General features: G+C 39.7%; 3 protein-coding genes across 6 annotated transcripts; 1 reads left to right on the forward strand and 2 right to left on the reverse strand.

The window, feature by feature from the left end:
- Positions 1-21: 21 nt before the first annotated feature.
- Positions 22-8,180, reverse strand: LOC112462325 (5'-3' exoribonuclease 1-like). Its single transcript, XM_025028045.1, has 18 exons — positions 7,939-8,180; positions 7,240-7,677; positions 6,677-7,121; positions 6,346-6,596; positions 6,108-6,271; positions 5,635-6,017; positions 5,111-5,403; positions 4,758-5,044; positions 4,397-4,673; positions 3,990-4,259; positions 3,721-3,881; positions 3,254-3,636; positions 2,784-3,166; positions 2,629-2,706; positions 2,374-2,553; positions 2,052-2,288; positions 1,499-1,981; positions 22-1,421 (listed from the first exon to the last, which is right to left on the reverse strand). The coding sequence occupies exons 1-18, from the start codon at positions 8,011-8,013 to the stop codon at positions 1,245-1,247; spliced, it is 4,965 nt and encodes a 1,654-aa protein (XP_024883813.1). The 5' UTR covers positions 8,014-8,180; the 3' UTR covers positions 22-1,244.
- Positions 8,181-8,324: 144 nt separating this feature from the next.
- On the forward strand, positions 8,325-14,973 carry LOC112462326 (cholesterol 7-desaturase-like). 4 transcript variants are annotated; one of them, XM_025028048.1, is made up of 9 exons: positions 8,325-8,421; positions 8,513-8,861; positions 9,195-9,303; positions 9,640-10,842; positions 11,043-12,449; positions 12,533-12,717; positions 12,853-13,019; positions 13,706-13,884; positions 14,225-14,973. In XM_025028048.1, the coding sequence occupies exons 5-9, from the start codon at positions 12,360-12,362 to the stop codon at positions 14,927-14,929; spliced, it is 1,326 nt and encodes a 441-aa protein (XP_024883816.1). In that variant the 5' UTR covers positions 8,325-8,421; positions 8,513-8,861; positions 9,195-9,303; positions 9,640-10,842; positions 11,043-12,359; the 3' UTR covers positions 14,930-14,973. The 4 variants fall into 4 exon arrangements, with proteins under 4 accessions (XP_024883816.1, XP_024883815.1, XP_024883818.1 ...); XM_025028047.1 differs by having other exon boundaries at positions 9,640-10,572; positions 10,669-12,449; XM_025028050.1 differs by having other exon boundaries at positions 9,640-10,521; positions 10,669-12,449.
- A 2,317-nt stretch (positions 14,974-17,290) lies between these two features.
- Positions 17,291-18,796, reverse strand: LOC112462316 (cytochrome P450 6a2-like). The gene has a single exon (XM_025028034.1). It carries the CDS (start codon positions 18,794-18,796, stop codon positions 17,291-17,293), a length of 1,506 nt encoding a protein of 501 aa, XP_024883802.1.
- Positions 18,797-19,076: the final 280 nt, after the last annotated feature.

Consider the following 19,076-nt stretch of genomic DNA (forward strand, 5'->3'; position numbering starts at 1 on the left):
TATAAGATAGATTGCGAGATATATTTGGCAATTATACTGTGCTTTCTTTATTGTATAATAAAATTGAAACATCTTGTTGAGTTCATGTTTCTGTTTAATTTTGATTTTTGTTTCGCTGTTTATAGTACAGAAAAGAGGAACAGAAAAATTCATCGAAGATATGTTTCTACTTAGAGACTTAATCGATATCACTTTCTTCAATGTCTTACATATATATAACACATTTAATGTTGCCTCATATTAATTATGCTTATATGTAAATTGGCGAATATGTTGCAATAAAAATCAGTTTCTCACAGTCTTCTAAGAATCGTGATGCATTAAGTAATAAAATTAATCTACTTTTGTCCAATGTTATACTAGGAACTGAAATACTCTTCGAAAGATAAAAGAAAAAGTGATATATTCCTTCTAATCCATTTCTAATAATGTAAATAACAGTACAAACTGATCGTTACGCACACACGCGATATACTTTACAATGTTTACAATAAAAAGTAAAATATGTTATAAACAAAAAAAGATCATAAATATTAGTTGCTTTCCATTTACATGAAAACTCAGATAATTCTCACTTGTGATGTCATTCTGTCTTTATTATTCATTAATTCCCAAAAAGGATAGAACGACGTCACAATTGAGAATTAGCTGAGTTTTGATGTAAATGGAAAGCTCCTAATATATCTACCAAAATCTTCATGATTTAGTTCTACTTCCAATTTTGTGTGTACATATTATTAAATATCCTAAAATAATTTGGATAAATAATTTTCAACCCTCTTACAATTAAAAAATTACTTATTTGTCTTGATGGAATATCGCGAAATCAAGAAATAAAAAGTTATTAGTATAAATGACACACCGATGCATTGTAAAATAAAACAAAAAATATAAAATCAGTCATTCGATACAAAATAAAACCATTCTCACTTATATTCTTTATATTATACGTTACGTATGTAAGTTCAGCGTGTATATACATTTGACTTGAAAGAATCTCTAAGTATTATTTGGTGCACAGACATGCGATCGTATGTAAATGCGAAAAATGGGTGCAATATAAAGCCTTTGAAATGAAATATGTACTGGCCCGTTGGAAATTTCGGAGTAAAAGGTCTGCTTGGTTTTATTATAAAAATGTAGAAAACGAACGGATGGCGGGGAAAGGATGGATCGATATAATTATCTTATATTTACATATAATTTGCAAAGATCTACCCCATCCAAAGGATAAAACAGAATTTTCACTGGGGGGGTTCACCACCGTTCGATAAGGGTGGTGCGCCGAATTTCGCGGCGACGCGTGATTTCCTGGGTTTGGACGATTTTCCCGCATTTTGTTGCGGTTGTTGCGATTGTTGTTTCTGCGGTTCGCTCGACGTCTTCTCCCTGGCTTTATTTACAACTTCCGGCTTCTGTTTCTGCGTGAGAGAAATTGGCGATTCGATTACAAATATCAATGCGACAAAAAGAAACGACTTAACTTTTATTTACGAACCTTGGGCAACGTTTCCTCTTGTTTCTGCTGCTGTTTTTGCTGCTGTTGCTGCTGCGCTTTAGGACTGGAGCTCTTCTTAGTATTCGGATTCGGCTCTCTCGAGGCTTGTTGTACGCTGGCGTTTCTACTCTTTTTCTGAGCTTGTAACGGAACGAACGCGGTACTATTCCTGATCTCCATCTTCGGTCCGTTCTGAGGACCTTTCTGTTGCCCTTGATGTCTCACTTGCTGCTGCATGACTTGACTATACGATGCGACTTGTCCGAACGCTGGATTCGGTGGCATTTTTGGATTCCATTTCGGATAAAATAAGTTAGGCTGCATAGGCAGAGTCTGCGGGACTGGCGGCATTTTCAGAGGACCCATAGGAGCCATCATAGGAGGCCGGATATTTTGGATCCAGTTATTTTGTTGAGTATTAAACCATTGAGGCGTCATCACTATTTTCGTATCGTGCATTGACGCCTTATTAAAATTTAACGCCTAACAATAAGCGTCACATTAATAAAATAATCAAGATCGAAAAAGAAACTTTTTATACACTTATTATTACCTTGTATGCTTTTTTTGCAGCGCTTTCTGCGGCTTGCTCGTGAGTGGTGCAAGGATCTCCTTTAAAAACCTTTGCATTTTCCAACATAACGTGGGCGCTAATTAAACCTGTCTTCTCGTCGACAATATAATTATATTTCGGTATGCCAGCTCCGTTATACGAAAAATGTCTTAACAGTTGCGAGCTATACCAGACCGGATTTACTTTCTCCTTTTTCTGTTCGGTTCGTCGAGCGTGCTAAACAAACGCATACATATCTTTAGATGTAAAATTATTATAGGCAAACACAATATAAATGAATTAACACAATATAAATGCATACATCGAACAACTGTTGTACCAAAGGTGGAGGATTCAAAGTTTCAGCTTTCTGTGAAACTGTCGCTTTCTGAAGCGTCCCCGCTGGTTGAGGCGTAGATTGTTTACTTTCTTGCTTACTCGTTTGCGGATTTACGTCAGGAATCTTCAACACAGCTTTCAAAAACGCGCTAGGATCTTGCGGCTGTAATATAACGATCCTTTAGAAATATAGCAATGAAACAAATGAAATTTTAAAAGTACAATATTCAGTGCTTACCGATTGCATATTATTGCTAAATGGCTTGACTTTCGTCATTGGACTGGATGCTACTTTCTCCGGCGGTCCATTCGGCTTCTATTAAAGCAAATATTGTAGCAAAATATCTATAAGATTCGTGAAACAACCTCGCAACTCTACACCGCTACATTTACCTGTATCTTATGCAATTCGTTCCATAACGCTTGAAACTCGGATGCTTGATTAGGATTAGGTGGCGCGTTTTGAGGATGTTGTAATACTTTACACGGTATTGTTTTCGGACTCAATTCTATCATGCCGTGTTGCGCCATACCCAAACAAATCTCACGATTTAATTTCTCAAGGCCCTTCTTAGCGAGCTGCATTGGCGGGTACGGTACCTTCGACGATTGATCGTTCTTGCTGGGAGAAGCGGAATTCGCTGTTTGCTTTCGACATTCCATCAATTCATTCGGATTTCCGTGCTCCGTTCTCTCGCCGAAACTAATATTTATGAAGTCCGTAGCTGTCAAGCGATAACCGCGAAATTGAGAGCAACCGTTTAGCGTAAGTCCGCCTGCAATGCACACGTAAACAAAAAATATTCCATAAAAGTTCAAGGGCACTTAATATTTGAAGTTCCGGAAAGTTATGTATTTCTCACCCATGAAAGGCTTATCGAACACAACGTCGTACATGGTGTCAAGCGGAGTGTTCCCCTTTCGTATCCCTATGATAGTGCCTTTAGCTCCGAGCGGTACGCTAAAGCCGCTTCTGATACAGCGAATTCTATCGAACAAACGATTTTGGGAGTTTGGATCGGGCGGCACGTTACGCAAATTTAAACCCGGCTTGTAAAGTAACTGCGGCTTCACTTGCAGAAAAACTGTTTTCGCCGTGGTCTCCTCAGTCTTCAAGCATTTATCTACTTCCTCTTCGATCTGTTTTATCAGGTCCGTTTCGATGACGTCCATCCCGCAAACGCGACTGTCCAAACCTTGCAGTTCTGTTTTCAGCCACGCAACTGTATCTTTCAGCTCATCCGATCTATATAATGTTCACGTTGCATTATTATATCATGATATGATATATTATATCATATTTTGTGACATAAGAAAATACGCAATGTACCCCGTATTGAAGAGGTCTCCCTCTTGGAAAATGTCGTTCGTCACATTGTGGGCCAAACGTTCGAACAAGATAGGACATTTCGTCATATAATTTCGAATCAGTTCGATCGCTTTTGTGCTATACAACCATTGGCTGTTCTCCTTTCTGGTATAACCAGGCACCTTCGAAAATTTCGATAGATTAAAAACGGAAAATGATTAAGAATGTGCAACATTTATCAGTCATATTTAATATAATGAATAAAATTTGTTTTCGTATATATTTCTTACCTCTTCATTTCTTTTATTGAACTTTAAGTTCAACCCGAGGTTATATTTTGTAAGTTCCTCCTTCATTGGTTGTATGACGTAAATTGTCCCAGTGATTCTGCTTAAAAGATGACTACTTATTCCAAGACGTTGCGCGGCAATACTGCCGTGCATATATCGCGTCTTCTGTTGCGTGTAGGCTTGTTTAATGGCGTCGAATGTTGGCTCCTTTACGGATTTTATAGAAATTTTGATTCTGCGCGACTTTGAAATATCCTTATTTTGTATAACCTGTAGATTCATAAAATCTTTTTAAGTGAAACTAAATTCCGTTCCAATAAATTTTAAAGTAATTTAATTAGAATCATTATAGAATCATTAATCTCAATAACCAATATGACACAAGAAGAAATCCAATGTGATTGTACCTCTCCCATCGCACCGTAATAAGGACGTCCCAACATAAAACAAAAGGTTCCTGGTATAAAAATATCATGCATAGTTTCGTAAACTGTCAATTTTTTGCTGTAGACGGAGATATCTCTGACTACAGTCTGATAAGCGTAAACCGCAGGATAATCGTTCCACTGTTTCTCGATTGTAACTTTTCCCTGACCACCAAAAATATATTTGCTACCCAGAAATGAGCGAGTAAAAAGCAACACATCCGTATTGCCAATATCTATCCCAAGACGTGACATATGTCTAAAAGCAAATATCGCCAAAATATTATATTACGTTCTCAATATTACTCTATCATAAATGAGAGCATTAATAATGTCATCTTACATTTCTTTGATTTGTTTTTTGTGCGTCTTCCATTCCGCGGCTAACGCGGTCTTTACCTCTTCTTTCTTTAGATTAGCGTCACTGTAACCGTCTAACTGATTGATTAAACTGAATTTCACGTTGCAGTCAGCTACGCCAATTACGAGGGCCTCCTTCAAATGCGGCCATTCCACATATACGCTCTTTCCTAATAGCTCCGACGCTAAAGTTGTCAAACTTGGTGTTGGTTTCGATATTATGCTTAAAATCATATTTTCCCCGACTGAAGGTTGTTGAAATACTTTGACCTAACAAAGATAATTATATAACAACTTGTTGAGATTCATAATAATATCGAATTCCAATATATGTACCTTCGCTTTGTCCAAATGCGCTGTATAATTCAAGTGCCGTAGTATAGGAAATCCTGGATAATAAACGTCGAGATCAAAACCTGGGGACAATCCGCGAATCAACTGTTCTCTCGGAACAAAAATGTCATCGCGATTCATTAATTTTACTTCAGCGTGACTGACAAATTCTGGAAAGTATACGGTTGCTTTATGAACACTTCGGATCTCGTCAGTATACGAGTACGAACACATCGGCCCATGTTTGTTCCTTGCTTGTTCTTCCGTCGACAATCTCGATAAGTGTGGCTGCATAGCTGTCACAGATAAGTAGAGAAAAATTTAAATTTTTTATATTGGTATTTTAAAGGAAAGTTTAAAATTTTTTAATTGAACATCTAAATTTTTTCATAAAGGGGCTAGCGAACAAAGCTCGTTCTTAGTGCTTATAATTACATCTTACAATCGACAAATAAACATATAATTTATTTAAATCTTATTTCACACAAATATGGATATTTTCAAGACAGAAGAGGATTATTACTCACCAGCCAACAACAGTTTTTCATCAATGAATGGGATAAGTACAACTGCTTCCCATTCCTGACGTTTTCCATTTAGATCAGTTTTAAAATTATGTGGATAATAATTGATAATGGGAGAAGAATCCTCTGTCAATAGCGATTGAAATGCTTCTGGCAACAGTTCTTTGCTAAATGCCGGTAACACAGCTAGTAATTGTTGAAAAGGTAAAAACGGCTCTCCCAACTCGAATTCTAACTTCAAATCCTTGAAGTCTTTTATATCTGAAATATACGGGGCGTAATGATGCGGATAATACCACGACCAGCTGCAACAGCCGTGATAATAATAATGCAAATTCCACTGTATCGCCCTCACATAGCCCTCAGCCTGCGAACGTAAAACTTCTCTGGAATTAAATAAAGTATATTTGTGAAAATATTGGAATACTAACGTCAGACATTTTGTGTAAAATTATACGTATCTATAAATTACTCACTCGTCAACGTTCTCATATTCTAACTTGTTCATATAGTAATCTTTCTTATGTTGTACAAATTCCATATTGTATATATCACTATCGGATTCATCATCTATTATTAAATCCATATTATCTCTATACTCTATAAAGACATCATCATCATCGTCAAAATTACCTAAGGACTGTGTTGCAAAGCATTAATTTTCACTTATTCAGCTATCTACAGCGATCATAAAAAAAATATTTAAATAAGTACCATCTCCGTAGTACTTTTAATAAGAGCATCTAAATCTTTATTTTGCGTTTTCTTTGGAGATGCGTTCTCGCTGTCGTCTGATTTTTTATATACATGACGTTCAGATTCATTGGGCCTTCTACCTGTTTTATTTTCAAAAAACTTTATATCGGCGTAATGCTCGTTAAACTGTTCTACGTCTAAACGACTAAGTTTCTCCATAAACTTTTCAAAACGGTCGAGTTGTAATGTTCCCGCTTCATTTATGTAACCTGAAGCAAAACAATATATCATATTTATTTAATTATATAAAGATATAAACTAAAGATAACTGATAACAGTGATGACATACCTTCTAGAGTTGGTAATACTTCCATGTATGCACGGTACAGAATTGGCAGTGCACCGTTGGCAATGTGTAAATTTGGCAGGTGGGGAATAAAATCGTTTCCTACCAGAAAACCCATCAAAACCCAGTCATCGATTATTTTCTCGATATCAAATGTGAAGGATAGCTTATCCTTGAGCGACGAAAACTCGTGCTCTATGTACTCTCGCAAAAGCGACAAGTGAAGAAGGCAAAACTTTGTCTCCTCGGGGGTCATTTTCACTTGCTGCTTACCAAACTTGACTTCCTCTCTCAAAAGAGAGAAGTTTGGCTCGTGTGAACAGAGACCCAACATTATTAAATCGGCATCCAAACCGTATAAACAATGCCTAGAGTTACAGTCGTAATCCTTGCTCGCCTTCATGTACCTTATGTAATCCATAATTTTATGCTCTCCCTCTCCGGGGACCTAAAACAGATTCAATACGTTATATTCTATTGAACAACAAGTATCTCAGTCCTGCATTATTTCTGTGAAGAGGGCAAATTATATTTGTCTCTCTTATGTTACATTATCGGAAGATTACCTCAGACCCGCTGAACAGTATCCTACACTTTTTCCATGCATCATCAGTGGAAATCTTATGTTCGACAAAATGTTTGAGCTGCTCGCCCAGTTTAGCCATAAAGAGCGTTCCCGGGGTTATGCAATTTGAGTCGAATCTCTTCTCGGTGGGTATCGGGATACCCTTGGACTTGGCTCTAGCCTCTTGCACCTCGACATCCTTGGCGGCTCTGAAACGCCGGCCCCTCTGCTGATTTATCTTGGCTCTAGGCGCGACGCCGTCGATCGCCATGAAGAACAACTTTTGCGGGCGGATCATGTTGAATAGCACCTCTATGTAGTGAAATATATTCTTAAAAATCATCTCCTCGGTGATGCGGAAGCAGACGTCGTCGTTCGGATGGGAACATGTATGTATGATACCGTTCATGTCCAAATATAAATAATCAAATTCCGGTATCTAAAAAGAAAGGGAAGTAATGTCAATGACTGTGATTACTGCATTAGGATGAGGGGGGAGGGGGATTATAAAAAAAAATAGTTTTATCTTTTTACTGAAACGTTGAAGAGAAGGCAAATCTTGTTTTGCGCGCAATAAGGAAAAAAGGAAATGACGAAGGAGCATGGTAGGGCGAAGGGAAAAGGGACCCCGTCGCCCGAGGATTTGTATTGCTTTTTTTCTCTCTTCCCTCTGTCTCTCCCTCTCCCTCCCGTTAAATACCTGATGTTCCTTCACGACCTCGCTGAGGCAGGGGTATCTCTCGCTTATGTATCGGAAGAATTTCGGCACACCCATCCTGAGGCCTTGCTTCTCGACGTCGAAATAAACACGTTCCCCGACTGAGACTCTGTGCCCGTGGCAAGCGCTTCGCGCGTCCCTCTCGTAAAGGTCGTTCTATCAAAATTAAAGATTTCGCTCGCGAGTACGCTATATCAACTTTGCTTCGACGGTAACGTCCGTCGCGGGTTGTCCGTTTCAGACATAGATGGGAAGACGAGTGCGGGAATCCTGGACTGGATTCGGAATGGCCGCCGGCCGGGATCCGGGATCCTCTCCGCGGCTCCGTTCTAAAGTGCTCTAAAGCGCCGTTCTCATGGGGCGGGAAAGGTCGATGGGGCGGCAATCCGCCATCCGGCAATGGAGACGTGTTGTTTGATTGGAGACAATAGGGCGGTTTTTCTTCTCCATCCAAACGGCAATCACGTCAGTAATTAATACCAAACAACATTTATTTTCTTAGCACGGATTAATTTGTAATTAATGGAATAATTAACTTTTTCATTGTTTAACATAGGTTAAGAGAAAATAGGTTAGGAACAACGAATTGCGTAATTTTTATTTAAAGCTGGTTGTTGAGTTAATCGCCGCGATTAAGTTAATCACTGTTAAATCGTGGTTGCTTTAATTATCGGAACCAGCGGCCAGCAATTCGTTGCCGTTGGTATTTTTGTCTTAATGCCATCTCAGGGAATATTATGGTAGTCGGTGTCTCTTCGAATGAGCGCAGACGATAAGAACGGAAAGACATGGGTCGCACTACCTCCTACGAGAAGGAAAACAGTGTCGAAGAGAATGTTATATCAAAGCTATTCATCAAGGATGGAAACAGAGACGCAATACTTGATTATCGCAAATTTAAAGAGGTATTTTTCGTCTGTTATCTTAATAATATCTGATAATATATTGGCTGCCTTCGGAAACGTCACCCGGGTATATTACCTTCTCCTTCTAACTCGCTGAGATAGAAAGAGAAGGGAGTATACTCGTGTACACTCGGGTGACGTTTCCAAACGCAGCACTATATGTGACTATAATGGGTCTGTTTTCTATAGCTGAACTGCAGGCTGCACTAGTTCAGAGTTTATCTTTTTTACTCAACATTGGAAGGAAAAAGATAAACTCTGAACTAGTGCACTCAGTTCAGCAATAGAAAACAGATCAATTATTGAGATAAATATATGATAATTAAATTACAGTGCTCCTCTCGAACCAACGTAACGCAAAGTGACAATTAACAATGGCTGATGATTGTCAAGAATTAGCAGTATAGGATAGCTTGCGAATAATAGTATCGGCGGATGCTAGGTAAAATTTAAAATTAATCAAATTAATTTTTTAAAATCAATTTTATTGAATTAAATTTAAAATTGAATTTAAATAATCGATGCAGTCGATCATATTGTCATTTATTAATTATAAGTTAATATCAACAAATAAATGTTTACAAAGGGGAGTTTCTCCTGCCTGAAATTATCCTTGCCTAATTGCCATTCTGCGTGCAAGAATATATAAAGTGATGATTTTTTGTGTTAGCTATCAATGTACAAGTAATTAATATTTTGACGTTTCTTAAACGTTAGACGCGACTAATTTAAAGCTGCTTCTCTGCCTTGATCTGAATTGTCCTTGGATTTTTTATAGATCCTCAAATTGTTCCGGTGAAGGCAATGCGGCTTACTCGCGCGTGAAGTGCGTTTCCGCGGGTACCGGCTGAAAGCTGAAAGATGATCGCTTGCGTATTCTCTGCCGCACAAAAATCGGTGGTTAAGCACTTTCGAGCTGACGCATTGCTTAAACATTTTGATCGTTGCCACGCAGTATGGCACGTGTTAGCTGTCTTCGTCCTGCTCATTTTCGATCGACGCGAGCGAATAGAGCATAGAAGCGATCGCAAACGATCCTCATTATTGGCGTCTCACCGAATAATATTACGCGCCTCCGGACCGGCGCGGCGACGGCGGCGAGCATTAGAATTTTGGACCTGGAAGGAAGGCAGACAGAAAAGAAGAGTGACAGGGAAAGAGAGAGAGAGAGAGAGAGAGAGAGAGAAAAAGGAAGAAAGGGAGAGAGAGAGAAAGAGAGAGAAATCTTGATAAATGGGAAAACGCGCCGTTTAAAAGGGCCGCTTATCGGCACCGCTGATCTCTCGGTAGAGATCGTTTCTTCGTCTCGCTACACGTTTGAATAATTAATTTGTTCTCGTGTGCATCGGATATGTTAAGCGTTACACCACATCTCACATTACCTCGGCTGACCGCACGGTGTGTTTACGCTTACCCAGAATGTTTAAGATAACGGCCAGTAACCCGACACAGATTTTTAAATTACAAAAACGGATTTCCGACCGTCTATATCCCTCGATCCGTCAGAGACATTTTACTCTCAATTCGAGAATGCTCGCAGGTCAATTTTCTCTTCTACTTACATTTTTATCCGATAGAAAAAGGAATGTACCAGTTTGATGAAAAAATGAAGCTGACGATCCTTTATAGAAATGCAGAGCAACGAAAAATATAACACGAAGTATTTACTCTTGTTCTAAAGCAGAGGCATGAAACGCAAAAGTGCAGTCTCGTATGAGTAATCGCATATAATTTACATGTTGAATCGCTTGCAATTCCGTTAGGACAAGATCTGATTAATAATTTATACATACGCTTCTTGCTTCAGGTTTTTCCATTAAAGCTTTTACCTCTGTCTTTGGATGCATTAGTGACCAGTGCTTTTTTTATACGACCCGATGCCCCGACTCATATTTCGCTTCGATGAACAAGCGCAATCTTCCGTTGCATTCATACGATACCCTTTGGATGATGTTTGAAAAACGAAGCTGAATTTTGCGACGTAAGGATTTTGGAGGTCGGAACTTAAGGAGGGACTGAGAGGAGAGCTTCAGTAGGCTTGTTCGTTTTAGCCGAACTTCTTGCACAGTTCATCTTTTCTCCTTTTCTCTTCAACATGAAAAAAGAAAAAGAGAAAGATGAATCGTGCAATAAGTTCAGCTAAAACGAACAGGTCTATTGACGTCGATCGCCGTTCGATAGCGTTCAATGACAAAATAACGAGAGACGAACCGGAAGGAGAGGAATAGTCTTTTTTCTGCCGGGACAAGAAGAGGAGCACGTTCGTCTTGGCAACATGATCGTGTATGACGGCGGGAAAACATCAGAATATAAATGCGAATCCTTGCGACATTCTCTCTGCTGGAATCGATATGCTAAACGGATGAACGAACGGACGAACGGATACATCGGCGAGCTGGTGGCATCGCGATCGATATACGGTCTCGATAAAGGGAGGCACACCGGCCGGTCAGTCGAGACGAAGAGGACGATGAAGGAGTAAGGAAGAAGGAGGTGGAGAAGGTGGAGAAGAAGAGGAGTCGCGGCGGTTTTAGATCCGGTGATATAGGTGGCACGATATATAAGCTGCTCGTTCGCTTGTCCGCGTCTCCGTGGCCGGGCATACATAATCGGGTAACCGTTTACGTGACGCGACGCGGGACCGAGTCGATCGGCGACGAGCGACAGGGCAACTTGGGAAAAAAACACGGCATTTTGATAGAAACGATCGGCAGGGTACGGTCGGCATATATAAGCCGTAGATGGACCTCACGTGTGTTTCAGTTGCCCGAAAACCCTTACAAGTTCCGGACGGTCTCTCCTTTTCCGAGCTAGAGCGCCTTTTCTAGTAGCAAGCCCTTATTTTACCTTCTTTTCTTTTCCTTCCTGCCCTACTTGCGACGCGCGTTCTCCGTTCCTCTTTCTGTCGTATCCCCCGGGTTTGCCCCCGTTCTCCAATCTTCTACAACCGGCCCGTCCCTTAGCCCTTCGGCTATAGGTCTTGCATACGCATCGCTGATGCACACACACGTGCGTTTACATACTAACTAAAATATACCGAACGTTTATCATCGCGCTCTCCTCCCGATCTCTCTCTCTCTCTCTCTCTCTTTCCTTCTCGTCCTCTCGTTCGCCACACACTGTCGCCCTTGTCCTTGTCCTGTCCCTTCTCGTCAGGAGTCCTCCTTGCCCTTTTTTGTCCGGGCTACCGGCGAACGCGCGCGTCGTCTTCTTCGCCCAGTAGTTTCCTCGCTCTCTCCCATCCTTCACCCTCTTCCAACCCGTCTAACTCTTTTTCTTCCCGTCTTTCTAACTCCCGTCCTCGTCGTCGTTTCTGGCCGTTTTGCTTTTGCACATTCTTGTTTATCTCTCCTGCAACGAGAGCGCGCGATCACTCCTGTATACATTGCATTCTCACTGTGCAATTGAACGGAGCGAGGACTCGCGAGGACACGTGTCTATTGGCACGTCGAAATAAGGAAGCTGAAGGAAAATCGAGAGAACGGGATAAGAGTGACAATGTTGGAATTGGTCATCTGGATCACAGTCATCTGGTCGCTGGTCCTTCTAATCTACTTTGCGTATTTCTTCAAGTTCAACTGGGTGAAAGTGAGTGTCGACCAAGTGGATTTATCCGATTCTGTGTTTTCCCTGCAAAGTGTTCTAAGATTATAAATTGGTATTTGTTAAAGGATTTGAGAAGTGAGAGTAAAACGCGGCAGACCGGCAGCGTTTATACGGCTAGCAAAAATCGGAAGGTGGGTAAACTACCGCCAGTCTATCCGAACGGATGGTTCGCCCTACTCGAGAGCTCGGAGATAAAAAGAGGTCAGGTGAAACACGTGTCTGCTCTCGGTGAAAATTTCGCGGTGTTCAGGTACGTTAGGGTGCGGAATTTCCTTCGAATTAAAGTTTCCCTCACTTCTTTCATACATTTTAAGATATACCTTGGAACTTTTGGGATAAGACACCCTGTATATTTATCACATAACGTTTTACGAATTTCTTAAAGAACCGAAAGAGGCGTAGTCAACATTTTAGACGCGTATTGCCCGCATTTAGGGGCAAATATGGCAGAGGGTGGCCGTGTCAAGGGAGATTGCCTGGAGTGTCCCTTTCATAGCTGGAAGTTTCGCGGAGAGGATGGCTACTGCGAGAGCATACCTTATACTGAAAAGGGTATTAATCAAGTTCTACATAATATCGTTTCAGGCGATATCTATTTACCCTTTTTTTCCCATAGTTTCTGTATGCTATATCGGCTAAGATGTTCGGACTGGATGTTTTTTACACCCTCGAACCACATTCCTGCATCGAAATACCTGTTTACGCATTTTAACATACAAATATTTGCGTATAATTTCGGGCGCGCTTGGTAGATCGTCTTGATATACATCGCTTGCTGGCCTAGTTATTCGCAATTCTTATACTTGCTTCTATATTATTTATATATACTCTTGCCGAATATTCTTTAAATATTATGCCATGATGTTCTATAGTTTTCTTCATTTCGTACATAATATATAAATTTGACAAGAAACAATTAAATTAGTCGTACGAACTGCGAGTCGATATGGATCATAAAAAATATTCATAATTAAAAAACGTCAGTTACGTTATATGAACTTATATGAACTGTCTTTTGAATCTATTTTCAAAGCGAGTCCTATGATTAACGAAACACTCTGTTTAACGTAAATAGCTTTGCTTTAATTTATCTATGTAATAATTGTAATACAATAATATATATTTAATTATGAAAGAATATATTTATATCACTTAATCATGAAATTCGAAAAGCTATAGAAATTATCTATCGATGCATTTATTATTCCTCTATTTAGTCGTTTGCTTTTTTTGCACAGTGCCACACATCGCTCGAGCAAAAGTCTGGAAGTCCTGCGAAGTAAATCACCACATCTTCGTCTGGTATCACTCCGAATCAGTTGAGCCTGACTGGCAACCCCAGCCGCACACATTCATTTCCAACGGGACATGGCGCTACCAAGGTCGTAATGAGTTCCTCATTAACTGCCACATACAGGTTTGTCGCGCATTCAATTCTCTGATATAATAGATGTGTACACTTTATCATGCAAAAGCCACTCGTAGAAACTAAGAAAGAAAGAAAACAGTTATAGTTCATAAGACGTTACAAAACATAGGTGAATTAAATTAATCATTAGTGTTTATTCACTCGAGAGTGCTGTCAAGAATCACTCTCCAGAATCATGGACTGGAGAAAAAAATATTAGAGAAAGATTGAGAGAGAGAGACTTACTCTCTTTTACTTCACTCCTTCTTTATTTTATTCTTTTATTCTTTTTCCTCGGAAGTTCTTTCAAATGGACAGTAAACTTAATACTTGTTGATCTGTGCATTAGGATATAGCTGAGAACGGGGCTGATCCTGCGCATCTGGACGCGGTACACGGCCCGGGTATATTCCTCTCCGGCAACTTGTCCTGGCTGGCTCGACATTTGTGGATCACTAACAGGGGATGGCAGCCGCACTGTTCGTATGACAACCAGACAGACGAGGACGCAAACGCGGACGCAGAAACAGCGAAGATGCGTGTCAACTTGAACGGTGCGTCGATCCATCGGATCGAGAGCGGCAACGGGGATCGTCATCTCGCAGTCGCGGAGAACGGCTTCGGCAGAAGGGAGAAGCACAAAGCCGGCCTGCACATGTGCCACAAGTTGATCCTGCTGGAGCGCTTCAACGTGATGGAGATCAACGTGGTCATCGAGCAGATCGGGCCTAGTTACGTCGAGCTGATGATTGACACGTCGTTTGGACCTATGTGCATCCTGCAGACAGTAACGCCGATCGAGCCGCTGCTGCAACGGGTGACCCATCAGATCTTTTCGCCGCCCCTGTTGGCGCCGTACGCCAATCTGGTCTTTCTGGGTGAGTGCGTGATGTTCCAGCGCGACATCATGATCTGGAACTACAAGAAATATGAGCGGCAACCGATCCTGGTGCGCGAGGACCGTGCCATTCTCGCATACCGCCGTTGGTACTCGCAGTTCTACTCTGATCACAGTCCCACTTATCAGACGGCTATGAAGGACCTGGAGTGGTAGCGATACCTCCCTTTTGAAATTTAACTTGTATACTTTCTGTTATATTTCTAGGTATCATTTTTATTATTAAAGCAGGTAACTTGTGTATAATGTTAATTAAAAAAAAAACGCGTTTGAGAGAGAGATCTTGTTAATTGTAGTATAAATAATTGTTGATCTAAAACAAGATTAAATCTTTATCAGTGTGTCGATATAGTTTTTACTATCGCTTTATATGTTGAATGTAACTGTATTTTAATCGTTGTTACATAAATTGTCGCTCATTGTGTACAAAATGGTGATGAGTCTAATTTTTATATTATATTTAAAATTTAAAAATATAAATTATGAAAACTAAATGTAATGCAGTATTGTTCTATAAAAACTCTTGTTGTATCTATGTGTTCTATAGTATAGAAATTTCAATTGACGTATTCAATGACATTATCTTTTACGCGTTTCTATCAGTTTAATTAGTGAGCTACTTTACGAAGAAAAATGTTTTAATTAAAGTTCACAACAAATCGCAGTTATCGTTACATATAACGCAATAACTTTATCGTATCATCGTCGAAAGGTATCATCGTTAGATAATAACACTTCAGATATTTTATATAGTTGCTTGACATACGCGCAAATTATTTTCATGTTAAATATCTTTTAATAACAAATGGCGAATAATACGCGCGGGATCATAGCTAGCTGCTAGCCTGTTTACGACAAATGCGAAATTTATATTGTATACATATCGTAACGAATTAATAATTAATTAGTTCCCGGTATTAATGTTCGGTAAAATGTTCACAAATCGAGGCGACACTATGCAAGCAATTTGTGCATTTAAAATATGAATCAAAAAGCTAAAAGATAATTAATATTGTCCTTAATTAAGATTTTATATCAAGTATATTTCTCGCGTTTTTTGAATTTAACTTGCCGGCCGTTTCCGGAATCGACGAATAATTCAAACGAAAACTGGAAGACCGTATATCGATACGCAGTTTAATAATAATTCGATAATAATACATACACCTCGCGTGGGATTTATGCAAAAGTAATTCGCAAATATATCGCACAATTACACAATATCAAATCGCGACTTCCTATTAATTAGCCATTACATCGACTTACGTTGTCACGCGGGAGATTAAACGGATTAACGTGAAGTTGGCCGCGTGACGCGTGACTTCACAATTGTTCCTGTCGCTGTCGCGTCCGCGTCGCGCAGGATTCGTTCGGGAATCGGGACGTGTGACGCGTGGGACGCTTTAATTTTTGTCGAACGGTTCGTTGCTTCCTGCGATCCATCTTCCTTGCGTCATCTTCAGCTGCGACAACACGATTGTCATTCTGGCGAATAATAAGTACGAGGTCGAGTGCGTTTGTGCGAGTGCCGTCAAAGATCAACACGGATGGGACATGGGACTTTGAGAGCAGGAGGAGGAAGAGAAGGATGAGGAGCAGAGAAAGCAGATCTGGGAGGCATCGAGTGATGATGGAGCACCGATGGGTAAGTGATTTATTCGCTATTTTTTTATGTATTTCTTAACCTTGAAATTGATTCGAAGCGCAAATGGCACGCGCCTCAGTTTTGTAACACAGCGTGCGAAAAATGCATGTGTGTATCTTTTATTATTTTAAAATATTTAAAATAATATTTACAAAATGATTTCCGTATTTGGACGTGCAATTTTTCATATTTTTCTCGGTCTTTAGAATATGTTGCATTCTAAAGTATAGATATTATGATAGTGATGAGATACCTGCATGTGCAATTTTTAATTAAGTAATTGACAATTAGTCGTAGCTCAGACTTGATTTATTATGAATATATTTCTAACAATTAAACAATTCAAAAAAATGTTAGATTCAGAAATTTATAGATCTTATTACAATAACGTAATTCATACAAAAAAACGTTCTATAAAGAATTGCAAGATTTCAAGTATTTTATCTGTTTATTCTTATATAAAGACAAAGTAAAGATGCCTATATTCTGACTTTCTTACTATATTGAAAACTATATAATCACATTTATATAAAACACATTTTATAAAGAATAATATAATTTCAAATATTCTAATCTCTTATTTTTGTATAAATATACAAAGAAACTAAACATTATAGTTAAATTTTACTTATTTTTTTGCTAAATTAAGAGCTTATAATATTTGCATAAGAAATTGCATTACAAACAAACATTATAATTACAAGTATTTTTTCCATTTCTGTATTAAAAAAGTAACAATCATGAAAGCTGATAAAATTTGAAGAGAATTTTATTTTTTGTAAAGACAGAAATTTTTTCTTCGTACATAAGGAAATCATTCATAAGTTTCTAAGCTGAAAGCTCGGAAAAAATTTGAAAGAAAATATTCGTGTTTAAAGATGCCGAAAATAAATCCACAGACCACCTTTTGGTGTTGATAAAATGGCTCCAGGAATCATCTTTAAAGGTATTTGCGTCCTCGGGGATAGTTCCATGCTATATTTTCTCAGAATTATAGCCAGACCTGCCTTCATCTGTAGCTGAGCCATTCTCATCCCCACGCAAAATCGCGGACCTTCGCTAAAGGGAAGAAAGGCGAATGTCTCGATGCTGCGTTTTCTGTCCGGGTTGAATCTTTCAGGATTGTACTCATCAGGATTTTCCCAGTATTGCGGATCGTTTTGCAAAGCTTGAACCGGTATCAGGACCTCCGTTCCGGTTTGCACGCGACAGACAACTCCATCCGAGCCTTTCAATTCGGTTTCCTGCGTGCATCGTTTCTTCATAAGTACTCCTGCAGGTACTATTCTCATCGATTCGTTGAAAACTTGGTCCATGTATGTCATCTCCTTTAAACCTTCATAAGTGATTTCACCGTCGTATCTGTCAAGCACGGTCACCACCTCTTCGCGTAATTTCTCCTGTATTTTAGGATGACTGGCCAGATGGAAGCCGATGAAACTCATAACAGTGGAGGTCTCGTAGCCACCGATGAAGAACGACATCGCTTGTCCCGTGAGCATTTCAGTGTCGAATTTATCGCCCTCCGCCCGTTCCCGTTCGGCCATTAAATGGAGAAAATCAGCCCTGGGTATTCCATCCCTTCTCCTTTGCTCCATGAGATCTGCAACCAACGTCCTGAAGAAATGTTCGACGCGCTTTGAAATGACTCTCATTTTAATGATTTTGTTTAACGATGGAATAAGGAACACGAGAGCGAACATAATTTTATTTCGTGTGGACGGTTCAAAAATAGATTCTCCGATTTCTCGGAAAGACATCTCTTTTTTCTCGTCATCGAAGCAGTGTCCATCTACGCCGAAACCAGCGGCGGCTACTACTTGAGCGGTGTATCTGGAGAACAAGGATTTTAGTTCAAACTCCGTCTTCGTGACGTTGCTCAGCTTTCCATCGATATATTTCTCTAACGTCGCGCACACCTGTTTGACGCTTTTTAGCAGGATCTTCAGTCGCGTATTGGAAAATGCCCAGGTCAAGCGTTTTCTGCTGTTTTGCCACTTCTCGCCGGAAAGAACGAAGGGATGATATGACGCGAGCGGATCCACTTCATAGTCAATATTGATGGTGTTCTCAAAGAAACTGGAGAAATTAGTTTTCAGCACCGTTTTCACTAACTCCGGCTCGATAATCATCAACGACGGCGACGTAAGCTGGTAAATCCCGATCATGCTGCGACCCTTGTTATTTTTGTAGATATTGTAACAGAAATCGCCGAGGTTTGTCTTCATGCAGATTACCGACAGCATGTGTCCGAACCCCGGCAAGGGTCCATCCATGCACGGAACACCACGGTTTTGCCAGTATTTGTAATTTCGCGTCAAGTAGAAATAGAGGGCTATAAGCGCTCCGAGAATTAAAGACACCAGCACAACGGTCATATTGCTTCTCTCGGATGACAAGTGACTTGGGCTGTGTTCAAATATATATATATGTACACTGCCAGAACTAGCATTGTTTTTTTCTTGTTTTCTAGAAATGCAAGCTGGTTCTGATGTAAACTGGAAAAAAACAATAGCTCGGTTGTTTTTATATTTGAAATAATAATATAAATAATAACAATGATGATTAATGATAATAATAACAACAGTAGCCTCAGTGATACTTTATTGACGCCGCGCGCCGTGATTATCATTCTGATAGGAAGTTTGCGAGTTGTAA

Source organism: Temnothorax curvispinosus, unplaced genomic scaffold, assembly GCF_003070985.1.
Source record: "Temnothorax curvispinosus isolate PA1 unplaced genomic scaffold, ASM307098v1 QBEX01012237.1, whole genome shotgun sequence".
Classification (NCBI taxonomy): domain Eukaryota; kingdom Metazoa; phylum Arthropoda; class Insecta; order Hymenoptera; family Formicidae; genus Temnothorax; species Temnothorax curvispinosus.